We start from the raw sequence: 20,678 nt of genomic DNA, 5'->3' as shown, positions 1-20,678 counted from the left end.
ACTCAAGGATATTTTTCACAGCAGATATGCTGAATTGTCATACAAAGGCGCAGCTCTTTCTAATAACATTAATGATGGCTGTGTTTTATCAAAGTCCCAGTAAGACAGCATGCACACAACCTGACTGTCTACACTTGTTCCTACAGTCACATGTCAAAAAATTGTTGCACTGACAGCGCTCTGTGTATGCAAGTGTTTCTGGTTGCTAGTTCTTAAAAAAGAAAACAAGTACATTCTCAAATTATTTATTTTTATAGATCATACTTTACATAGTATAGATTTAACCACAGTTTTAGGTAAGTGTGATTACAAAACAAAAGAGGAGGCCAGTCTGTTTCACATCAACGTTAAAGCTTTTATGGCAAAGAGCCTGCTCCAGGACTAAAATGCACATTTGCCATATGTAAAAGAAGTCCACGCCCACAAATCAGGCTCATTGTGGTGATCTTGCGAGCACGTGATATCCACAATTATGGTGGGGTCTTTCCATAAGAGCTTCTTTTTCAAATGAAATGTGATTTCCACATACTGACAGACACGCTGTGATTTCTGAACACAGTTCAACATCGTCCTTTGACTCTCAAAGCAAATCAAAGACCATACATGATCATTATGTATGTGTCTGTGCCCCGACAGCCACGGTACCAAGTCCACAATAAAACAACAAAGACGTTCACTCGGCCTCTGCGCCCTCTTCAGAGGGTTCCTCGCTCTCCGAGTCATCACCCTCATCCTCTGAGGAGCAATCTTCATCCTTCTCCACAGCTGGCATCTTAACGACAATTTCGTCATCTGCATCGTCGTCGACAACCATGGACTTCCTCCTCTCTAGGAGAGACGGGGTGCAGACTGGTGTGGTGTCCTGAGGGACAAGAGGGGAGCTCATTAATCACATGCATGTCACCCTGGTATAGAGAGGATGTTGATTTGCTGATACGGTATGTTGGTACATGGGTTTTATCACGCAGCCACATAAAGACGCACGCAATAAGCTTAACGCACCACAGTACTGTAGGCACAGTTATCTGACTCCAGATCACTGATACACCTGAGGTCATTTTCAGTCTGTGCCAAAGCTAAATGTGACATCATTAGTGTTGGTCTTACATCACTACATGTGGACGCATCCATGGAATCAGAGGATTTTTTCTTCTGAGGCACCTGGGCAGCCTGGAAAAACAGAAAAAGCACTAAATATTAACATAATACCATCAAAACACAGTATAAATCCTTGAGTATTCATCGTCATGTTTACCTAAAGTTTTATGCCCTCAATCGCCCGCACCCCTTGAGCCAAATTTGTGATATCGTCTTTCATAACTAAAATTGACTTGACTTACGAATCCAGGGAAGTCGTATTCGATGCCGTGTGCTGCAAGTCTCTTGCGGAGCTTCGATTCTTTCCGCAGGAGTCTGTCTTGTAGCTTGGTGATCTGCTCTGCTGTGCGTTTCTTGTTGTAGCGAGACACGGCGGGATTAATGGGTTTTTTAAATTCCCTTTGGGAGCCAACAAACAGCTTCTCGTGTACCTTCTCTGGTGGAATCACGTGACCTGGGAAACAGCGAGGGGCAACGTTAGGCTGGTGATCTTCGAGCACTTTTACACCGAGTAAATCAATATAAATCATTGTTCAATGAATGTGTGAAAACTGGGCAGGAAATATTATCTTCACTTGTGATTATTTCTGTAAACAAATCCAAAAAAATCCAGTTAATAAAAAATATGTAAGACAAGCCAAGTCACATTTTACCATATAAAATATGATTTAATGCATGTGCATCACAGGTAGGGCTGATTACTTAAAAACGACTATTTGCTTAATGGACAATGCAAGACGCAACAGTATGCTTCTCTTTAAGCTCCACAGGCATTTTATATTTTCTGTTTCCTTTTCAACTGTGTATGAGCAAGAAAATGGCTTTAAGTAACCTACTTATTGATAAGTCATTAAATTAATGTGTGTCACGGCAAACCATTTGAATCTGATGTCCAGTATTTTTCTGATTAGACATCTGACAAATAGATTCTATTAAACAGGGTTGAAAACTGACTAATTTTAAAATATGCCACTATTATAATTATTCTGATGTGCTTTATGTGTCTGTTTTTCGGGATAATGATTGAATTAAATGATATGTATTTTGGGTAAATTCACTGTTATATTAATCAAGTAATTTTAAAAAAATCTATAGAATAATCAATTAAAATAATCATTAGGTGGGAACAGATGAACCATACTGGTAACTAACAGACATGTAAATGACCAATACTCACATTTGATGAGTCTCTCTCCCATGAGGTAATTGTTCATGGTCTCTGCAACAATTTTGGCAACTTCATCACAGTCAAACTCGATAAATGCATAGCCTTTGCTTCCACCTGTCTGCAAGTCAAAGAATTAAGACGACAAAAGACAGAAAAGATGAATTTCACACATCTTAATTGTTCCTTGACACACATCTGCATTTGATTAATATTTCATTTTAAACTTCTTTCCATTTGCAGATTTTATACTGCAGATGAATTCTTTTAGATTTTGTTGGAACATGGGTTTTATCGCTCTGCCAATAGGTGAGCAGGTGATAAGCTTAACGCACCAGGATAATTTAGGCTCAGTTATCTGACCTCAAACCACTGTCACATCTGAGATCATTTTCAGTCTGAGCCAAACTTAGGAGGGAAAATGTCCAAATAAAGTTCTCTCTTTTTTTTAAACCAAAGATGTTTTTGTTAATCTTGTGAGAGGACCTCACTCTCAGGCGGAAACCAACTGAATCAGGCTTTGTGCAGTTAGATATGTCAGATATGTTTGTGTCTTTGTGCTACCTTTTTACTCCTGGACAGCCGCAGCCTCAGGACTTTCCCAAACTGTCCAAAGTAAGATCTGAGCTGAGGCTCAAACAGGCCGACTGGCAGGTGACCAACATAAATCACTCCAGGTGTCAACCGGCTCTCCTGTGAAGAGAAAAAAATTAAAATAAGAATAAGAATACAAAGCTACATTGATCTTAAAAATGTGCACATTGTGTAAGACAAGCAAGAATTAGTTATGCATGTATTTTATGACTGCACTTCTCAACTAAATATAAACAGATATAATTGTAAAAGACATTGAACTGGGGTAGAGCACAGTCATCCTTGCTCAGGAGATGCTTCTGTAATATTTTAACTCAAACTGATTTACATTTTATTCTCAGGAACAATTTGCAATGAAATACAAATAGTCACAAAAAACTATCAATGCGCCATAACGATAGTAAGAGATTTTGTCTAAGTCAAAGCTCATAAACTATGTTCATATCAAAGAAAACTATTTTAAAGAACATGATAATTTAAATAGAGGGCAGAGGTCCTTTGTGTCCAGGTAAGAACTACCTCTGGGAAATGACTACGCAGATATGATGGTATTCCTGAAGAGCAGCGTATGTTCGCTCTCTGTAATCATGGTATTATTGAAGATGAATTTCATTGACTGTTCTACTGTTCTAAGTACAGTTACTTAAGGAACCATCTGTTGGGGAAAAAGTCGGGCCACACGTCCATGTCGACCCACCTTGCTGGACTTGTTCTTCTTCGCCTCCTGCACCTTCTTCTTGAACTCGGACTCTTGTTTGGGGTTCAGCGCCAGCAGCTCTTTGGCCGGCTGAGGAGCCGCTTCTGCTTTACTTTCAGTCATTTCGATTAAAGAACCACAAGAGACATAAACTATAACATGAAAACAACTCCGTCACACAACCGTCTGCGAACCACGTTGGTCTCTTGATCCGGTTGCCCATGTGGTGACAAAGAAGAGTGCGGAGGGAAGGTTTCCGCAGTGTGATCTGGTGCTGTGCGCTCTGCACAGCGCCACCTACAGGCCCGGAGTGTGAACGCTTATTCTAACAGCAGCAATTTAACCACAGTGAGTAAGAGCAGTGATGGAGGAAGAAATGAAATCTTTCACTTAGGTAAAAGTAACAATATCATAGAGTCCAAATGTTCAGCAAAAAGTGTAAGTATCAAAATGTACTTTAAGTGCAGTACAAATGGACAAATCATGTGGGCAGGGATTCCCAAAGTGTGGCCCTGCAGGTGGGCCTTAAGAAGTCATGAAAAATAAACAAATAAAACATTTTTAAGTGCAACAATTAATTGATTAATAATCAATTATTAAATTAGTTGCCAACTATTTTGATAACTGATTAATCAGTATGATTTGATCTCACTTTTTATTAAAAAAAATGTCAAACATCTTCGATTCTTTGGCTTTGGGAAACATTGATTAACATTTTTCACCATTTTCTGACATTATAAAGGCAAACAACTATTAATTGATTAATTGAGAATGTAATCCACCATTTAAGCAACTATGAAAATAATCTTGTTGCAGCCCTACAATTTTCCAAAATATTTATCATTCATTTTAAAAAGTCATAAGAGTTAATAAATGTGTTAGTCTTCATTTATCTGGCAGAGTTTGACAGGTGCTAAAAGTTATTTGGCAACCTGTCAAATTAATATCAGAATGTATCTATTTCCTCACTGGTTTGTCTTGTGTGTTGATCAGAGTTGTGATTAAAGGTTTGGATGGGCAGCAGAAGATTTTCAAATTACAAATTGGGCCATGGCGTGCTTAAATTTGGGAACAACTTCAAAAAGGATTGAGACCATAAACTGTAAAATTTACTTTTAAAGTACAAGAAAAGGAAGAATAATCTGATCCAATAATCAGATCCAATAAATACACACACACATAGCCAAAAAAAGGTGTTTTCTGGAAAGAAGGGGAGGAGCAGGAGGAGAGGGAGGTGGAGAGGATATAAACAAGGGGGTGGAGTGTTTCTCAGTAAAATAATGAGGGGAGACGGACGTTAGATCCAGATCAGCAGGGCACACGGCAGCATCAGTGGCTCTGAATTCATGACATGGCAACAAAAATCATCTACTTCACGGTGAATGGGAGACCAGAGCAGGCTGAGTTCCCCCTGGACTGTCCTGCTCAGGATGTCAAAGGTAGGAGCTCAAAATGATGTTCCTATTTAAAGTTCACTTATTTGTATTTGAAAAGTATTTTAACATTTACATGTGCAGTTACAGTGTTTATGATTCAGTATCTGCTTTTTTTAAATCATCGTATGCATTTGGCAAACCTCTCCCATATTTTTCACAATTTTAGACTTAGTGAAAGGTGGTAAATATAGTGTAAATATCTCATCTGTTACCGTAGAGTCTAAATATGCATTAACAGAGGACAGTTCAATAAAAGAAAAACTGTTTTTTTTGTTAAGTGTGTGGATCAAATGTGCAGATCAGTCATTGCACAACCAGATGAAAGAATTGTGTAACTATAATGGAGGTTGTTTGAGCCACAGGCAGTGATACAGCTGCCACTGACAGCTCCTCACTTGTCACTTGTGAGGAAGGCAAAAAGCACCTAATTTAAGTTCTAATAATGTCAAGGAGCACAGATTTTCAACCAACAGCTTTTTGCTATTTGGAGTTAATGTGTATCGATCAGGGTATTGTTAATCTGACTGTAGAGTCTGTATGTCACTTTCTAATAAGGCACATTTATAAAGGGTTCATAAATTGCAGCCTGATGCTTTCATTAATGTTGATAAGTCATTTTCAGATGCTTATTTTACTGCTTTACCTCAGGTTAATGTTAGGTGCTATAAATACATATTACATAAATATATATGTATACATGTGTATATATGTGTACTATGTGTGTGTGTTTGTGTGCGTTACAACATGTGTGCAAACATCAGTATATCTGTATAAGTGAAAGGTGTATCTAGTGTATATAGTTTTTTATTTTGATATTTCACTCTCCGTTTGCCTACATGTATTTACAGTCTTTGAGCTGTTATAACAAGGACAGATCAATAAAGTTTATCTTATCATATAAATCACTTATAAGCCATTAATAAGCAAATTTTTGGTTATAGAAAATCACTTTGATCTATGTTCATCCTTCATGTTTGGTGATTATGTGGGTATAAATATTAAATTAAATTCATTAAATGTTTAATAATTTGTTAAAAAAAATATTTTTAAATTTATCAATATATCCATCAGTGTTTCCTAAAGCCCGAAGTGACGTCCTCAAATATCTTGTTTTGTGCACCAATAAAAGATATTCCATTTACTGTCAAAAAGAGTAAACAGGGTGCCCCTATAGCTCAGTCGGTAGGGCGTGCACACCATGTATTGAGGCTGTTAGTCCTCTGCAGCGGCCGCTGGTTCGAATCCCGCCTGCGGCTCATTTGCTGCATGTCATCCCCTGTCTCTTCACCCCCCTTTCCTGTCATACCTTCAGCTGTCACTGTCAATAAAGGCAAAAATGCCCAAAAAATAACCTTAAAAAAAAAAAAAGGGAGTAAACAAACCAAAAAACAGTCACATTTAAGAGGCTGGAATTTGTGGGGGCGACGCTGATAAAATATTAGCAAGGAAAATAATTTCAGTATTGATATATCAGTCTGTACTATCTATATTTTTTTATATCTGTGCGGCTGACCACCTTTATCTGTCTGGCTTAACTCAAAACCAATTAATCAATTATCAAATGAGTTGACAGTTAATTCAATAGTTGACAACTAATCAATTGACTGATTAATCATTGCAGCTCTAATTATATTAGTTTTAAAACTGATCTATACAGATTTATGATTTAATAAAAATTAATAAAGAAATTATAAATACTTCATGAAAAGTACCTTATTAAAAAGTGTTTCCTAAAAGTTAAATGAAAAAAGTCATAACTCAAGAACCATTCATTACCTTCTTCAAGGGGTTTCAGCTGCACCCCATGACCTTCCTCAGTAGATGAGGTTTGCTCTATAAAACTGTAAAATAATTTGAACAGTGAGCCGTTCTTTCCAGATCTCTTCCGCTCTGCAGCCGAGGCAGGACCCCACGACATCCTGAAACTGTACAACCCCAAAGGCAACATCATCAACATCTCCCCGAGTCTGGAGCCCAACAGCCCAAACTCCTGCTACAAGCTGGAGGTGGTGGCCGCTGACTGCAACAGTGAGCCGTTAGGTATCTTTAACTTTGCAACATGGCAGTCGCAGTGCTTGGGTTTTTGTCAAAAGCAGTGACAGTCTCCCTCTTTTCTTATGATGTCAGGTGCGGAGCTTGCTGGTGCACTAGGATTTGACCTCTCATCCATGGAGAAAAGGTAGGCAAGGTGGGATATAAGAGAGATGGAATCTTTTTTAAATGATATTCATGAGGAAAAATATGATTTATATTTAATGTGATGTGAGGAAAAACAGTAACAAAAAAATGTGTTTTTGTGAAGAGTCAGATCTGGTATTTGGGCTTATTGTATACTGAACATGGAGGCCAGATAGAAGACAGCACAAGACCAAGATTTTGACACTTGGTACAACACAGTCCATAAGGGATAGATGAATGTGTAATGACTTAAATAGATAGGTTGGATTATTTAAAGTGGAGATGTAAGAGGTGCTTATCTATAATGTATTACCTACTGCAGATGCCAGTTGGCATGCACCCAGTTTGGAGAAGCAGCAGGATGTCCAGTGTAAGAAACTAAGCAATGTACAGCTGTGGAAAGGGTCAGCAGCAAAATATACTTTAGACACTTAAAATCAACATCAGTTAAAATGCACACTATATTTAGAATATTTTTAACTCTTTACTTTCCCATCAGACAGCTTTCTGATAGGAAACTGCCATTATATAAGCCAAATATCATTCTCTCCAAACCAACAAGACTCCACTGACAAAAACAATAATTTTATCTTGCAGAACATGGGACTTATCTGTGTACAGCTGCCTCAGTCTGTTGCTTTGTTTGTGTAATTGTGTGACTTTGGTGCTTCAAAAGGTTAGTTTGGATTCAATGAGGACACACAATGTCACAAACAAACTAAACAACCAAGACAACAGTAGACCAACAACTCTTGTGTTTTGTGAGTTGAAATTATTAATTTTGTCAATGGAGTCTGGTCGGTTTGGAGAGAGGGATAGCTCATTTCTTGTTGGAAAAGGCAGTCTGACGGCAAGGTAAAGCATTGAAAATACTCTAAATACAGTGTACACTTAAATATATTGGACATAGGTGGTTAAAATATGTTTTGTTGCTGACCCTGTGCACAGCAGTACATTGCTTAACTTCCTACATTGGTACTGCTGCTGCTTCTCCAAACTGGTGGCGAGGCGACCACCATCTACTGTAGATAATACACTGACCATAGATAATTACTTGATACAGCCACACTTAAAAAAATCAAACTATCCCCTTAAAAAGTCAGTTTGAAATTCCACTGTGTGATCTCAGACTGCAGGGCCTGGAGAAGAAAATCCTTATTGAGGCCGGTGAAACTCCTGCAGTTGTATATGAGATGAAGAAGCAGGTAGATTCATTCCGGGAGAAACTGGAGGTACAGACACTACTTAAAGGCTGTAAAGCTGCTTGTGAAATGTTAATGATAGATAATTTGTAATACCTGGCTCATTTTGAAGGGTCGCTCTGGGGATTTGATGTGCTTCTCTAACCTCCAGCCTCAGCTGACTGGATCTGTTCTTCTTCAGAGTGTGGAGCACCTGAGCTGGCTGGGCCTGTTTAAAGACCTGTCAGAGGGAACACACAAACCCTCCCCGTTCTACCACAAGAGAACCCTGCACAAAACCAGGAAGGAGTGTGAGCATGTGCGGGAAAAGTTTCTTCAAATGAGGCATGTTCATGTGCAAAACTCACTCACTCACTGCTCTCTACCTATTCTGTGCAGGTTTAGGGAGAAACACACTGGATATAACAGGATTATGTAATCTGAATACAAAAACTGGTCACTGTATTCCATTACAGTTACAGATAAAAAAAAAGATATAATCATTCTCGTTTCTTTACTATGCTCAGACAACAAAATTAATATTTTTGAGTTTTGGAGAAACAAGCCGATTTTAGGACGTTGTCTTAGACTTTGGGAAACACTGATCGACATTTCTCACCATATTCTGACATTTTATGGACTAGAGAACTAATCAATTAATGGAGAAAATGACAGACAGATGAGTCAATAATGAAAGTAATCCTTACAGGAAAAACATGAAAAATATTCCATGTGCTCCACATGATTGTGGCAGGTTTGATTAACTGAGTAATCATTTTTAATAAAAAAAAAAAAATCCAAATTCACTGATTTCAGCTTCTTAAATATGAATATTTTCTGATTTCTTTACTCCTCTCTGACAGTAAACTGAATATTGTTTGAGTTGTGGACCAAACAAGAGATTTGAGGATGTCATCTTGAGCTTCGATCAACATTTTTCACAATTTTCTGACATTTTATAGACAAAACAACCAATCAGTTAATTGAGAAAATAATCGACCGATGCTTATGTTGTCACCCCTGCAGCTCCCTGGAGGTATCAGACGAAGTGAGGCAGTACCTAAAGACCCCGACCTTTGATAACTGGTGAGTTCTGACTTGGCTCGTATGAATCCGGAGGTGTTTCTGTCACTCGCAGCATCAGTGTTTATCACCATGATGTGCAGGGTGCCTCAGCACCTGTGTGATCACAAATAACCACTCAGTGCACCTGTTTCCTCAGACAGTCAGCTAATAGTGACTAACAAGCACCTCTGATGCATTTCTGAATAGGTTGGGAGCCTTCACCCTTTTCTTCTCATAGACACACTCATTTCAATATAAATAGGCCTGTAGAGGGCTCCCAAATCAAAAGAAGGTCTTCATGAAAAGGCTTAATCAACAGACAATATTTGAAGTGGGCTTTATAAGGAGGAAGCGCATGCTACATTTACTAAAGCCTGGTCATCATTTCATTTGTTCAAAAGCTTTTGAAGCAAACCCACAATGATGGCGGTGGACAGATATGCAGTTATGCCACAGGCCACAGAATGAAAATCGGAAGCTTGGGGTGTCACATAATCACAGTAAATTACAGGATTCCTTTGAAACACATAAAAAAATTGCTTTTCTTTGCTTCCTTTTCTGTGTGGTGAGGGGTATTTTAACAGATAAAGCTGCCATTATTCTAAAATCTTGTTACTGTCAACAAATCCCATGAAAAGACCAAAATGAACAATATGTTTGTCTGTCAACACCGTCTGATGTCTTTTCCCTGTTTATACCACTTAGCTCTAAACTTCTCCAGTTGCCTTCTGTAAGGCAAGAGATTCAAAACAAAGTGATTCATATGTGTTGTGTATTTGTGTGTGTCTGTGCAGGCAGTGGGAGGACGCAGAGATCATGGTGCTCCTGCAGGTCATGTACACAGATTTAGATTTCATAGCGACCTTCAACATTGAGCCTGAGGTCCTGCAACAGTTCCTGTTTGAAGTCTATCGAAGATACAACAACATCCCTTTCCACAACTTCAAGCACTGCTTCTGTGTTACCCAGATGGTGAGGATGTTTGTGTGCGTGTGTGTGTGTGTGTGTGTGTGTGTGTGTGTGTGTGTGTGTGTGTGTGTGTGTGTCTCAGAGTGGTGTTTCATCAGGGCAAATCATGGAGAGCCCAATTGTGTCCGTAATCATGAAATCGTGCAATTATACCATCACCTCAATGGCTAACTGGTGAAGGACATGTAGGCCTAACGGTTGAGGGGCGACTCAAATCACTGGACAGCTCAAGTCTGCAGATCAGGCAGTTTTCTCATGGAGGCCACTTGATTTGGCTTGAATTCTCACCTTCAACCTTTCTTTAAAAATGGCCGATGCAGATTGAAACCTGCGTTAATCAACGTTTAATATCATCAAATCAGTCGACTGCGCAATGTAAAAAGGTTGGCTGAGTAAGCAGTTGTTTGTTATCATGTTGACTGTATAAATCAGTGGTGCCGGCTGTATATCTGTCTAAAATCACGTGAAGCAACATGATGATTTATAGGCAACTATCCTTTAATAATAATCTTCTTCTTAAAGCTCAGTAGTTCTCTTAGCTCGACCATTTTAGCTTTTTTTTTAGTTTTTAGGAGCTCAAACTCACTGATTGATTCAATCAGCCCTCTCATCAACCTTGCTGCTAGCGTCAGCAGGCAGCTGTTGGCAGCAAATTAGCACTTAACTGGAGAGTATTTGAAAGCATTAAGCAGCTAAAGAGATAGATTGAGCGAATATTGGACTTACATTCACACAGGTTGTTGCCATATCAACTTTATAGGGTGATAATATGCCATTGTTGTGTTTATGCCTTGTTCCACTACCCCCAAGTTGACAAAAAATTATGCAGCTTCAGTATTTTACATAAGAGTAGATGTCAGTCATCTTTTCCTTAAAACTATGTACAAGAGAACATCTGCAGTTTCCTGTTCTGTACGTCACTGTTGTTTCTACCTGTGAGCAGATGTATGGTTTGATCTGGCTGACGGACCTGAGGAGTAAGATGGACAGTATAGACCTGCTGATCATGCTGACCTCTGCAGTCTGCCACGACCTCGACCACACAGGATATAACAATGCTTATCAGGTAAATGAAATCCCTTCTTTTGTGCCTCCACAGTCAGTGTTTTCTTGCTGAGCCACAAAGTGGGAATTTAATACTAATAAAAGTGTCACTTTGGCAGCCGGTATGAATAAGGCAAGGAGTTACAGCAACCAGTTCTATTGTATATGAGTATTACCTTAATATAAAAAAAACTGTGCTCTTTGGTAGTTTTTTCTTGTTGTCTTTTGAGGATATTTATGAGGATAAGCACTAGTGCATATAGAACTGCTTTAACATCAAAATTTATTTGACGCTAATCACTCCTTGAAAGTAATGTCTGACCATCACCATCTTTCAGATAAATGCTCGGACTGAACTTGCTCTCCGTTACAATGACATCTCGCCACTGGAGAACCACCACTGTGCTGTAGCTTTTGAGATACTGGAGAAGGTAAAGATGATGTTTGTTTCTAAACTTTCTGTCCAAGCTGCCACGAAACATACATTATAGTTTTATGGGGTTGAACTAAACCTGGGCAATAACAGGGGTTTGACACCTGGACTTGAGACAGACCAGAGCCACAATTGATGCCTTTTGACTCGACTTGACAAAATGAAAAAAAAAAAGAAAACCTTGATACCTTCACCCAAGTCCAAAATTAAAGGTGGAGTAACCAGTTCTGGACAACAATGATTGTTGAGTCCCATTGTTTTGCTGAGTGGCACAGTCTGAGGCACCAACCCAAAGTTTTGATATTTGCTGACCGAGGAATGAGAATCATTTTAGAAACCTTTAAAAAAACAGTCTGTTAAAAAAGTGTGAATCCATGAATCAATTAATTTCCCTTCATTTGCTGAATCAGCTAATGTGAACGCTATCATATCATGACCTTAAAATTAAAAGTCATGTTAAATTGTGGATTTGGAGAATTGTGACATCCCTAATATTAACAGTTATCAAGCTAATGCTTAGCTAACATTAACTTAACACTTTGTAAATCAATGAGGCTTGAAACTCACTGTTGCATTATGAGTCTTGACTTGAGACCTACTTGTGACTTGCAATGACTCAGTCCCATCTCCTTCTATTGCCACCACAGAGCCTTTAATCTATACAGTCCTTGACAATGAACTGATGATTTCCTGTTTTGTAGACAGAGAGCAACATCTTCAGAAATTTGTCCATGGATCAATACAAACGGATAAGGGAAGGGATCATCAAGTGAGATCATCTCTCTGATTCTCTTAGCATTCACCCTTTTCTCACATTTTTTAGTCATGATAGCAGCATATTTTATTCTGTGCTAATTTCAGATGCATTCTGGCCACTGACATGACAAGACACAACGAGATTCTCAACAAGTTCAAGTCCATCCTGCCGGCTTTTGACTTCACCAACAAGGACCACAGAGATGTGGTAAGAGGAGTGCGAATGTAAATGTAATGTAATTAATGTAATTTCATAACCATATGGCTGCTGTGAACAAAGTCTGTTTTCAGCCAGGACCAGTGCAAACATTGAAGGCCATACACATTCACACAGGTGTGTCCAATTCTGGTTGATTAAATTCATGATTAAAGTGAGTGTATCAATTCTGGAACAAAATGATGTAACCCAAAGTTTTTTGTTGAATATAACTTTTTTCATGGCAGCCATATTGATATGTTACATTTTGTGTAGCAGAGCCTTTTTAAGGCACCCTGACTCTATTTGACCTGAATGGAACAGAATGTTAATTAGTATCATTAAAGCTATACTGAACTGACAGCTTATTGAGTTTTTATTTGATTTGAACCCCTGGAATCCCCTCGAGGGCCCCTGGGGTTCTCTGGAGCTTTGAAAACCACTGACTTATTCCTTACATCATTCACTGTTGAATAAGTCATACTTAAACAAAAGTTAAATGATGTGAACAATCAATGAGACGCTGTGTGGGATTTTTTTTTTAAACTCTATTCCAATTATGCTGACCTCCAATCCATATGTTAAACATTCAAATTGAATCAAACTATATTTGTATGGCACCATTCATATGGGTTAGTGCAATTCAAAATGCCTTTGAGACTAATATACACAAGAAATGTAAGATAAGAGAAAAAAAAATTAAACAATAGATTCTATTTAATAGATAAGTTAAAAAAAACACATATTGGCCATAAAATATCCTAATTTAAAGGCAGGCTAAAAGTTTCAAGTTCTACACTTTGAGCTGTTCTCATGTAGACTGTTTGGTGCTTAAAATGTCCAACTTTTGTATAACTGATGAGAAGGTAAAACTTAAACTGACCTGAGGGGCTATTCCACTTATTTCAAGCAAATGCAAGCGAGTCTCACTAATACACAGCTGCAAGAGCATGCAGTCCTTTAAAAATGAGCCGAATAATTTAAAAATCAATACAGTCGACTTTAAAAGAGGTTTTCTCTTTCTGGTCCTGGACTTGAGCAGCTGGAATGGAATCACTTAAAGGATTTTTTATGATGAAATGTTGTTATCACGTAGCGTCTTCTGTCTGATTTTTTTCCTGCTGTGTGTGCAGCTGATGATGATTCTGATCAAAGTGAGCGACATATCCAATGAAGCGCGGCCCATGGAGGTGGCTGAGCCCTGGTTGGACTGCCTTCTGCAGGAATTCTACAACCAGGTACCCAAGTGCTTTGGTCTGTAATGACATTTAAAGGGAAAATTCACCACTTTTCATCTGGATGTCCAGTAAGTGTTCATGGTAAATGTAGTCAATTCAAGCAATAAATTCCTTAGAGGAATTTCAGAACTACCGACTATCTTTTCCAGTTTTCCGCACATGGTCTGACCTTCTTGTTATTAAATCTCAAATTAAATGTTCTAAATTCTACTAATTCAGCAACAACATGGAGCTTCTTCTTTAATAACCATTAATTCCAACTGTGTTGTTGACCTGTTTACAGAGTGATGTGGAGAAGTTAGAGGGTCTTCCAGTCACTCCCTTCATGGACCGGGACAAAGTAACCAAACCTTCATCTCAAACAGGCTTCATCAGATTCGTCCTCTTGCCTCTGTTCATCGAGCTGGCCAACCTTTTCCCCTGTCTGGAGGTAATTTATTTTAAAAGTTTCACAAATATCCAACAAATGTACTAACAATAAGTAGTATGCCTTTTAGGTTCTGATCTGTTATTCTGGAAAATATATGGAGAGTTTGCTCTCTTTGGGTAGAATTTGATTCATGCTTCATTCATTGCTCAGCAACACATTATCGACCCAGTGCGGAAGGCTCTCGATTACTACACAGAGATGGAGAAAGCACTGGACAGGGAGAAACAGAACCGGGCTCAGAGTGAGAATCCAGTCAAGATAAAGGAGACGGCTGACAGCCACACAGGCACTGGACCTGAAGCCTCAAAACCAGACACTCACTGAACCGTGGTGGACCAGAGCAGCACATTTAAGAACTGAACTGTCATTGTCTAACTTTGTATTGATTTAAATGTATTTGAACCATCAAAATCTGTACTTTGACTTGTTTATTTCCTGGGATAAGCACAAGCAAGCAGCTTTTGTTGTAGCTTTTGTGCCTGCAGTATTAAATGTAATATGATGAAATGGGACTTTTACGTTACGTTGTAAACAGTAAAATATTTTAATGGGATAGTTCACCCTAAAATCAAAAAGACATATTTTTTCTCCCGGCCTGTAGTGCTATTAATCCATCTAGAGTTTTTTGGTGTGACTTCTTAACCTTCTTAAATGAGAATGTTTTCTATTTTTTTTTTCCACTCCTCTCTCACAGTAAACTGGATATCTATGAGTAGTCCACAAAACAAGACATTTGATGACATCATCTGGGACTTTGATGAACATTTTTCACCATTTTCTGATATTTTTGGACCACATGACTGATTTGTTTTTTGTTTTTTTTTTAAATTGACGGGTTAATCAATGATGAAAATAATCGTTAGTTGCAGCCCCAAAACATAGGCTAAACAATTTCACTGTATTTCCTGTTCAAGTAATTCAAAAGTAACATAAAGTTACATTACTTCAACACTGTGATACTTGGATTACATTACTGATTACATTTTTAATAGGTTATTAGTAACTGTATAGGGAATCATTTTTAAATAACCCTGTGAACATGTTCCAACCCATGAGTACTCAGTAGTCAGTCCTTCATTGTCACAGGAGTACTCAGTAGTCAGTCCTTCATTGCCACAGGAGTACTCAGTAGTCATGGATCTGACGACACCCATCTTCAAACATGGCCTTCATTTTGATCTTAACTACACAACTGAACTTTTATGACTGCATCTTGTTGTGTTTTGACAGACAGACTCACAAGGTGAAAACAAGACCACCTATCACAGCTGTTAGGCCTGACTGGAGTACACGTGTAAAAAATTAGTCATGGGTGAGAATGTCAACATGCTGACAGGCTTCACAGCTGGCGTGATCCCATCATAGGATGGTCTCCAGTGTTTGTTTTGTTTTTGGAGTGTGATCAAAAAGTAGATGCCTCTGGGGAAATTTGATCAACCAGTGTATCTTTGACTGTGGTAGCACAAACTAATATCTCCAGAACTCAGCAACTCCTACCCAAACAATCTTGATGGGTAAATATCAAAAGAAGTAAGAAGAAAAATATGTAGTTTTGATTTGGGGGTGAACTGTCCTTTTAAGTAGAAGCATGTAAAAATAACCAGGAAAATGTACTAAAAGTATTAAAAGTAACGGTATTCAGTGCAGAAAATGATGTGTGACAACTTCCCAATGATCCATGTTTTAACATGTAAAATGACTTGAATAGATCTGTCAATTGATGCTCAATTCATAGGAACTATTTTCTTTCTACACTAGAAAAAGGTGAATCCTAATCATCTAATTTAATAATTGATATTAATGACAGATACAAACATGTCCAGCCTGATTATTAACAGTTTGAATGTCAACAGGTGCAGAATACACTAGTGGACAGCAGGTGTCACCACAGCTCCTGTGAGAGTGGACAGATGCTACGATCAGTACTGTCACTCACTCACTCTCATAACGCAGTGTCCAACAGTCAGGCTCAGTGAATGATAACATCTTACTAGGAACACTGTAATATCTGACACATGTATAATTGATTTTTATGTGTAGCAGCAAACTCCTGACCCGATTACTTGCATTATCATAAATAACAGAATTAAGAGTAGAGAGTTTTGTATATCAAGAATAAATTACACTTAAACCTACTGGAAAATGTAAATATGTAAAATATTGACACAGAATAGCTTAATATTGCCATAACACTTCTGTTGAGTAGTTAAAAAAAAAAAAAAAACTTTTTCAATGAGCTTAATTTTAAGCTTAAGTTGAACCAACAACTCTTCAGTCACACTAAAGAACATCGCAATCAAATTAGAATTTTTTTTTATATTGAACTCATCATTCAAAAGATTTGAAGGTAGACAAATTCATGTTTTAAGTTCTGAAGTGCTCTGAAAATAAAAGAGGGTTTAAGTTTAACTAACTTGAATAAATAAAACACGTATGTTTATATTATAGTAAGTTAATGAGAAAAAAAATGTTGATTCCACTAGATTCCTGTGAGTTTTTTACAATGTACTTTTTTGACAGCTTTACACTATAACCCAGTGTGGATGTGATATGATTGCAATTGTTGTATGGCCTGGCTCGAGTTAAAATATTCATCCAGCATCACCTCCAGTTCTTCAGGAAAGAAGAACTGGAGGTGATGCTGGATGAGGTGGCACGCGACAGGAGTATTTTGTTTGGATGCTTTCGCAACACGCATTCTAACAAAGCAAAGGCTGCTGCTTGGGCCAACATTGCCAAAAAAAAAAATGGCTGCTTCCAGCACTGGCCCACCCAGACAGTGGACTGTGGCCCGGGAAAAGTAGCAAGACTTCACAGTCGGGGTCAAACTCTTGAAGTTGCAGTAAAACCATGCCGCTTTTCATTGTTAAAATGAAGGGCAACACTTTGTGATTACATCTTTGCAACTTCATTTATTTAAAACTTAACTTTAGAGAATAGGGAACAAAAGGGTGAGTCCATTGAGCGCGCTTCTGTGGCTTAGCTTGTCTCCGAAGGAAACTGAGCCATAGAAGGACGCCAAGAGATTCACTTATTCCATATAAGGTAAGGTGTCCATATAAGGAGAAGTCCATCACAACAGGTGTTAAAAGCAGCTATTAAAACAGACATATCCCCTTAAACAACATGTCATCTGTCTCCATGTCGACTACAAGTTTTGCCTCTCTTGGCCACCCTACATTTTCTTGGATAATTGTTTTTAAAAATGGATTTGGGTGCCACACTTTATGATAGTGCGCTTATTGTGGGGAGAAATAAAGGGCAATTGTGATGCTTTGGTGACTGTGGGACATGGACCGTTTGCACAGGAAATGTAGGAGAAAAAAAATCAGGAACTTCAGGCAAAAATGTTGATGTTTTGTCTTGTTTGAAAACCGGCGTTGTACAGTGCTGCACGATGTTCAGGCGGGGGGTTGACAGCATCGTCGTCGTCGTCGTCGTCCTCTCCTTCATTCTCCTCCGGAGAAAGACGTGCTCGACGTGTCCTGATGTGCCTCTCCAATGTCCTCTCTCCTCGCAGGCTTCTTGATGTACTCTTGTGCATGACGCACAACGACATTGGTCACCGCCTCCACACTCCATGAAACCTTGCTCAGCCCGAATCCGTCTCCCACCACCTCCAAAAAAACCACCCACTGCGTAAAAACGCAAAGCAGCCAGAAGCTGCTGTGATGAGAGCGAAGTTGTACTTTGTAGCTCTAGAAATGTGCGGGGACACAAGTGCAAACAGATTCAGGATCTCCTCACGTGGCAGCCGGTACTTGGGACAGGATGGTACTGTCTGAGAGGACATCAAGTGGACTTCAGTTTGTCCTTATAAAATGGTTGACATGAACCAAATAGCTACGCGGACGGCAACGCCTTTGGTTCACTTGATGAACCAAAATGAAACAAACAAAGGCGGTTGAATTAGGTAGAATATTTGAATTTTTGTTAGAAAGCTGATGTCACACTGAGTAGGTGCTTTGAAAATACAATATTTGAATTTTGCTGAGTATTTGAATGTTTGTTAGAAAGCTGAAAGAAATAAATCTGGAAAAAAGGACACAATTTTACATGAAACAGCTCAAACTTTGAATTTCTTAACAGTTAAAAAAGACTGCAGTCTAAAATGTCCAAGGTGGACACAGAAAGACACAGGCAGACAGAGAGACACAGACAGGCAGAGCAACAGAGAGAGACATTTTAAACTGTTAATTTCCTTGAGCTGCTTCAGGTGTAATTGTCACTGTATGAGGTTTTAACTGCTAAGAACTCAGGCTGGTGAAACTGACCAATCGCCTGTGTGTTACAGAACATTCAAATTTACTGCCAGTGTCGAAAAACTAAAAGAGATATTGAAATTTTGAATTAGTGACTGAAAGTCCACGGCATTGTAAGCGTTTGAGAGTTGGAATGGAGTTTCTACGTGATTGTATGAATTCATGGCGACAGGGTGAAGTTGAGGGTGTTTGAAGGATTTTCTCATTGACTTTCATTATAACCAAGTTTCAGAAATCAGTGAATATTTTTTAAAGTTTGAATGGGATTAAAAAGTTGAATCAAATGTAAAAAGTCAGGAAAATGTTGAACATTTTCCAGTTTGAATGGAGTTTCTAGCTGAAAGTTTGAAAAAAGGTGAAATTTTCTGACTTTTTGAAGATTCCGTAATTAATTTTCAATGGGAAAACTGTCCGCAAAAAAAAAAAAAAAAGGAATATCCGGGAAGACATGAAAATGGACAGAAAGAAAGAGTTACAGTAGCTTGGAAAGGTTGTTGTTTTTTCTCAGGGTGAGCTTGGTTTATGTTCTTCACACTAGCCTTGAAGGTGCCATTACTTCTTGTAAAAAAGTAAAATGTCACAGCTGAGCAGTTTATCAATGAACCAATAACCTGCGGACTTGCAACCATGATAATTAGCCATTAGCAGTCTGGTAGCAGCCCATCATAAGTTTCAGAGAGTGAATCATCAATTTCCCTCTATAGCACAGTGTGCACAGGACAGTTTGTGCTATTTTTAGGCCATTATTATCACCAGAAGCGGGGAACCTGTCATGGTTTTTGGATTTCTGTTGGTTGTTTCCTGTTTTATTTTGTAGTCCTGGTCCTCCCTTGTGTGTCTTTGTTGTTTTTACTTCCTGTCTTTGTCTGTTTTCTTGCTCTTTTTGATCACTGATTATTTTCACCTGTCTTTGACTGTCCTCACCTGTGTCTTGTTATCCTCCCTCTCCCTAGTATATTTAATTCTGTGTCTTTTCCTCCTTAGTTACTGGTTCATACTCATTGGTTTGTTTTTACCTTAGTGTTTTCCAATGAAATCGTGTTGCTCATGATTTTGTTTTCCCCTTTATGGATTCATTTTGATTTTTTGGGTTTTCCTGCCTGGATTGAGGACTCTTCCTGTGTTACATTGGTGTATGTTTTTGTTGGTTCTGTTTTGTTTATTAAATATCTCTTAATTGCTCCCCTCTGTCTGTATTTTCTGCATTTGGGTCTAAACCTGAAGACTCTTGAACTGTGACAGAATCATTTGACTGCTGTCACTCTGCTGAGCTGCAGCAACAGTCCAGTGCAGCTATGTGTATGCGGCCTGTGAAACATTTCCAAACCCTGATAAAATTGTTTTAATACGTGACTAATTTAAAATAGCTTACAGCTAGACCTACTACCTCTGTAATTAAAACATGCAGGGAACTGTTAAAGGTTCAGTGTATAAGATTTACCAGGGGTATATAGGCTGAATATGGCAGAAATGGATTCCTATCAATGTTTTTATTTGTGTGTAATTACCCGAAAATAAGAATTACTGAGTTTTCATTACTGTAGAATGAGTCATTTAGGGCACAGGTCTTCTTCCATGGAGGCTGCCATGTTGCTCTGCCATGTTGCTCTTCCATGTTTCCACAGCAGCCCAGAATGGAGAAACGAAACACTAGTTCTATATATGGCCTCTTACATTTTGCAGCCACTGTATGTTCTCCTACACTCTTGGAAGGGGAGGGTGAGGCAAATTGCAAGCTCACCACTAGATGCCACTAAATCCTACACACTTGTCTGTTGAAACATTTTGTAGAGCCCAACGCATTTTGTGGCATGTAAGGCACTGCATCTCATTTTCTCCACTGGAAGGGAGCCTAAAATTACTTATAATTCAGAAGTATTAAAGGACCAGTGTGTGAACTTAAGGTGGGTGCGAAACTCATGCAAAACACGAAAGG

General features: G+C 38.5%; 2 protein-coding genes and 2 non-coding genes across 4 annotated transcripts; 1 reads left to right on the top strand and 3 right to left on the bottom strand.

The window, feature by feature from the left end:
* Positions 1 to 229: 229 nt before the first annotated feature.
* On the bottom strand, positions 230 to 3,785 carry nifk (nucleolar protein interacting with the FHA domain of MKI67). Its single transcript, XM_084724522.1, has 6 exons — positions 3,555 to 3,785; positions 2,828 to 2,956; positions 2,276 to 2,384; positions 1,341 to 1,552; positions 1,108 to 1,170; positions 230 to 862 (listed from the first exon to the last, which is right to left on the bottom strand). The coding sequence occupies exons 1-6, from the start codon at positions 3,675 to 3,677 to the stop codon at positions 674 to 676; spliced, it is 825 nt and encodes a 274-aa protein (XP_084580648.1). The 5' UTR covers positions 3,678 to 3,785; the 3' UTR covers positions 230 to 673.
* LOC146322520 (small nucleolar RNA ACA64) lies at positions 939 to 1,069 on the bottom strand. Its single transcript, XR_014771344.1, has one exon. It is a non-coding gene; the product is annotated as a small nucleolar RNA ACA64 (small nucleolar RNA).
* LOC146322519 (small nucleolar RNA ACA64) lies at positions 2,536 to 2,665 on the bottom strand. Its single transcript, XR_014771343.1, has one exon. It is a non-coding gene; the product is annotated as a small nucleolar RNA ACA64 (small nucleolar RNA).
* Positions 3,786 to 4,902: 1,117 nt separating the features above from the next.
* Positions 4,903 to 15,057, top strand: LOC146322517 (high affinity cGMP-specific 3',5'-cyclic phosphodiesterase 9A). Its single transcript, XM_084724524.1, has 14 exons — positions 4,903 to 4,993; positions 6,869 to 7,018; positions 7,118 to 7,169; positions 8,298 to 8,400; positions 8,552 to 8,694; positions 9,376 to 9,435; positions 10,209 to 10,386; positions 11,327 to 11,449; positions 11,766 to 11,858; positions 12,562 to 12,629; positions 12,722 to 12,824; positions 13,946 to 14,050; positions 14,334 to 14,480; positions 14,631 to 15,057. Exons 1-14 carry the CDS (start codon positions 4,906 to 4,908, stop codon positions 14,802 to 14,804), a joined length of 1,587 nt encoding a protein of 528 aa, XP_084580650.1. The 5' UTR covers positions 4,903 to 4,905; the 3' UTR covers positions 14,805 to 15,057.
* The last annotated feature ends 5,621 nt before the right edge of the window (positions 15,058 to 20,678 follow it).

Source organism: Lutjanus erythropterus, chromosome 8 (genome assembly GCF_056507025.1).
Source record: "Lutjanus erythropterus isolate fLutEry1 chromosome 8, fLutEry1.hap2, whole genome shotgun sequence".
In the NCBI taxonomy this organism is placed as follows: Eukaryota; Metazoa; Chordata; class Actinopteri; order Lutjaniformes; family Lutjanidae; genus Lutjanus; species Lutjanus erythropterus.
The sequence above is the reverse complement of the archived record's forward strand: the minus strand, read 5'-3'. Positions and strand labels throughout refer to the sequence as shown.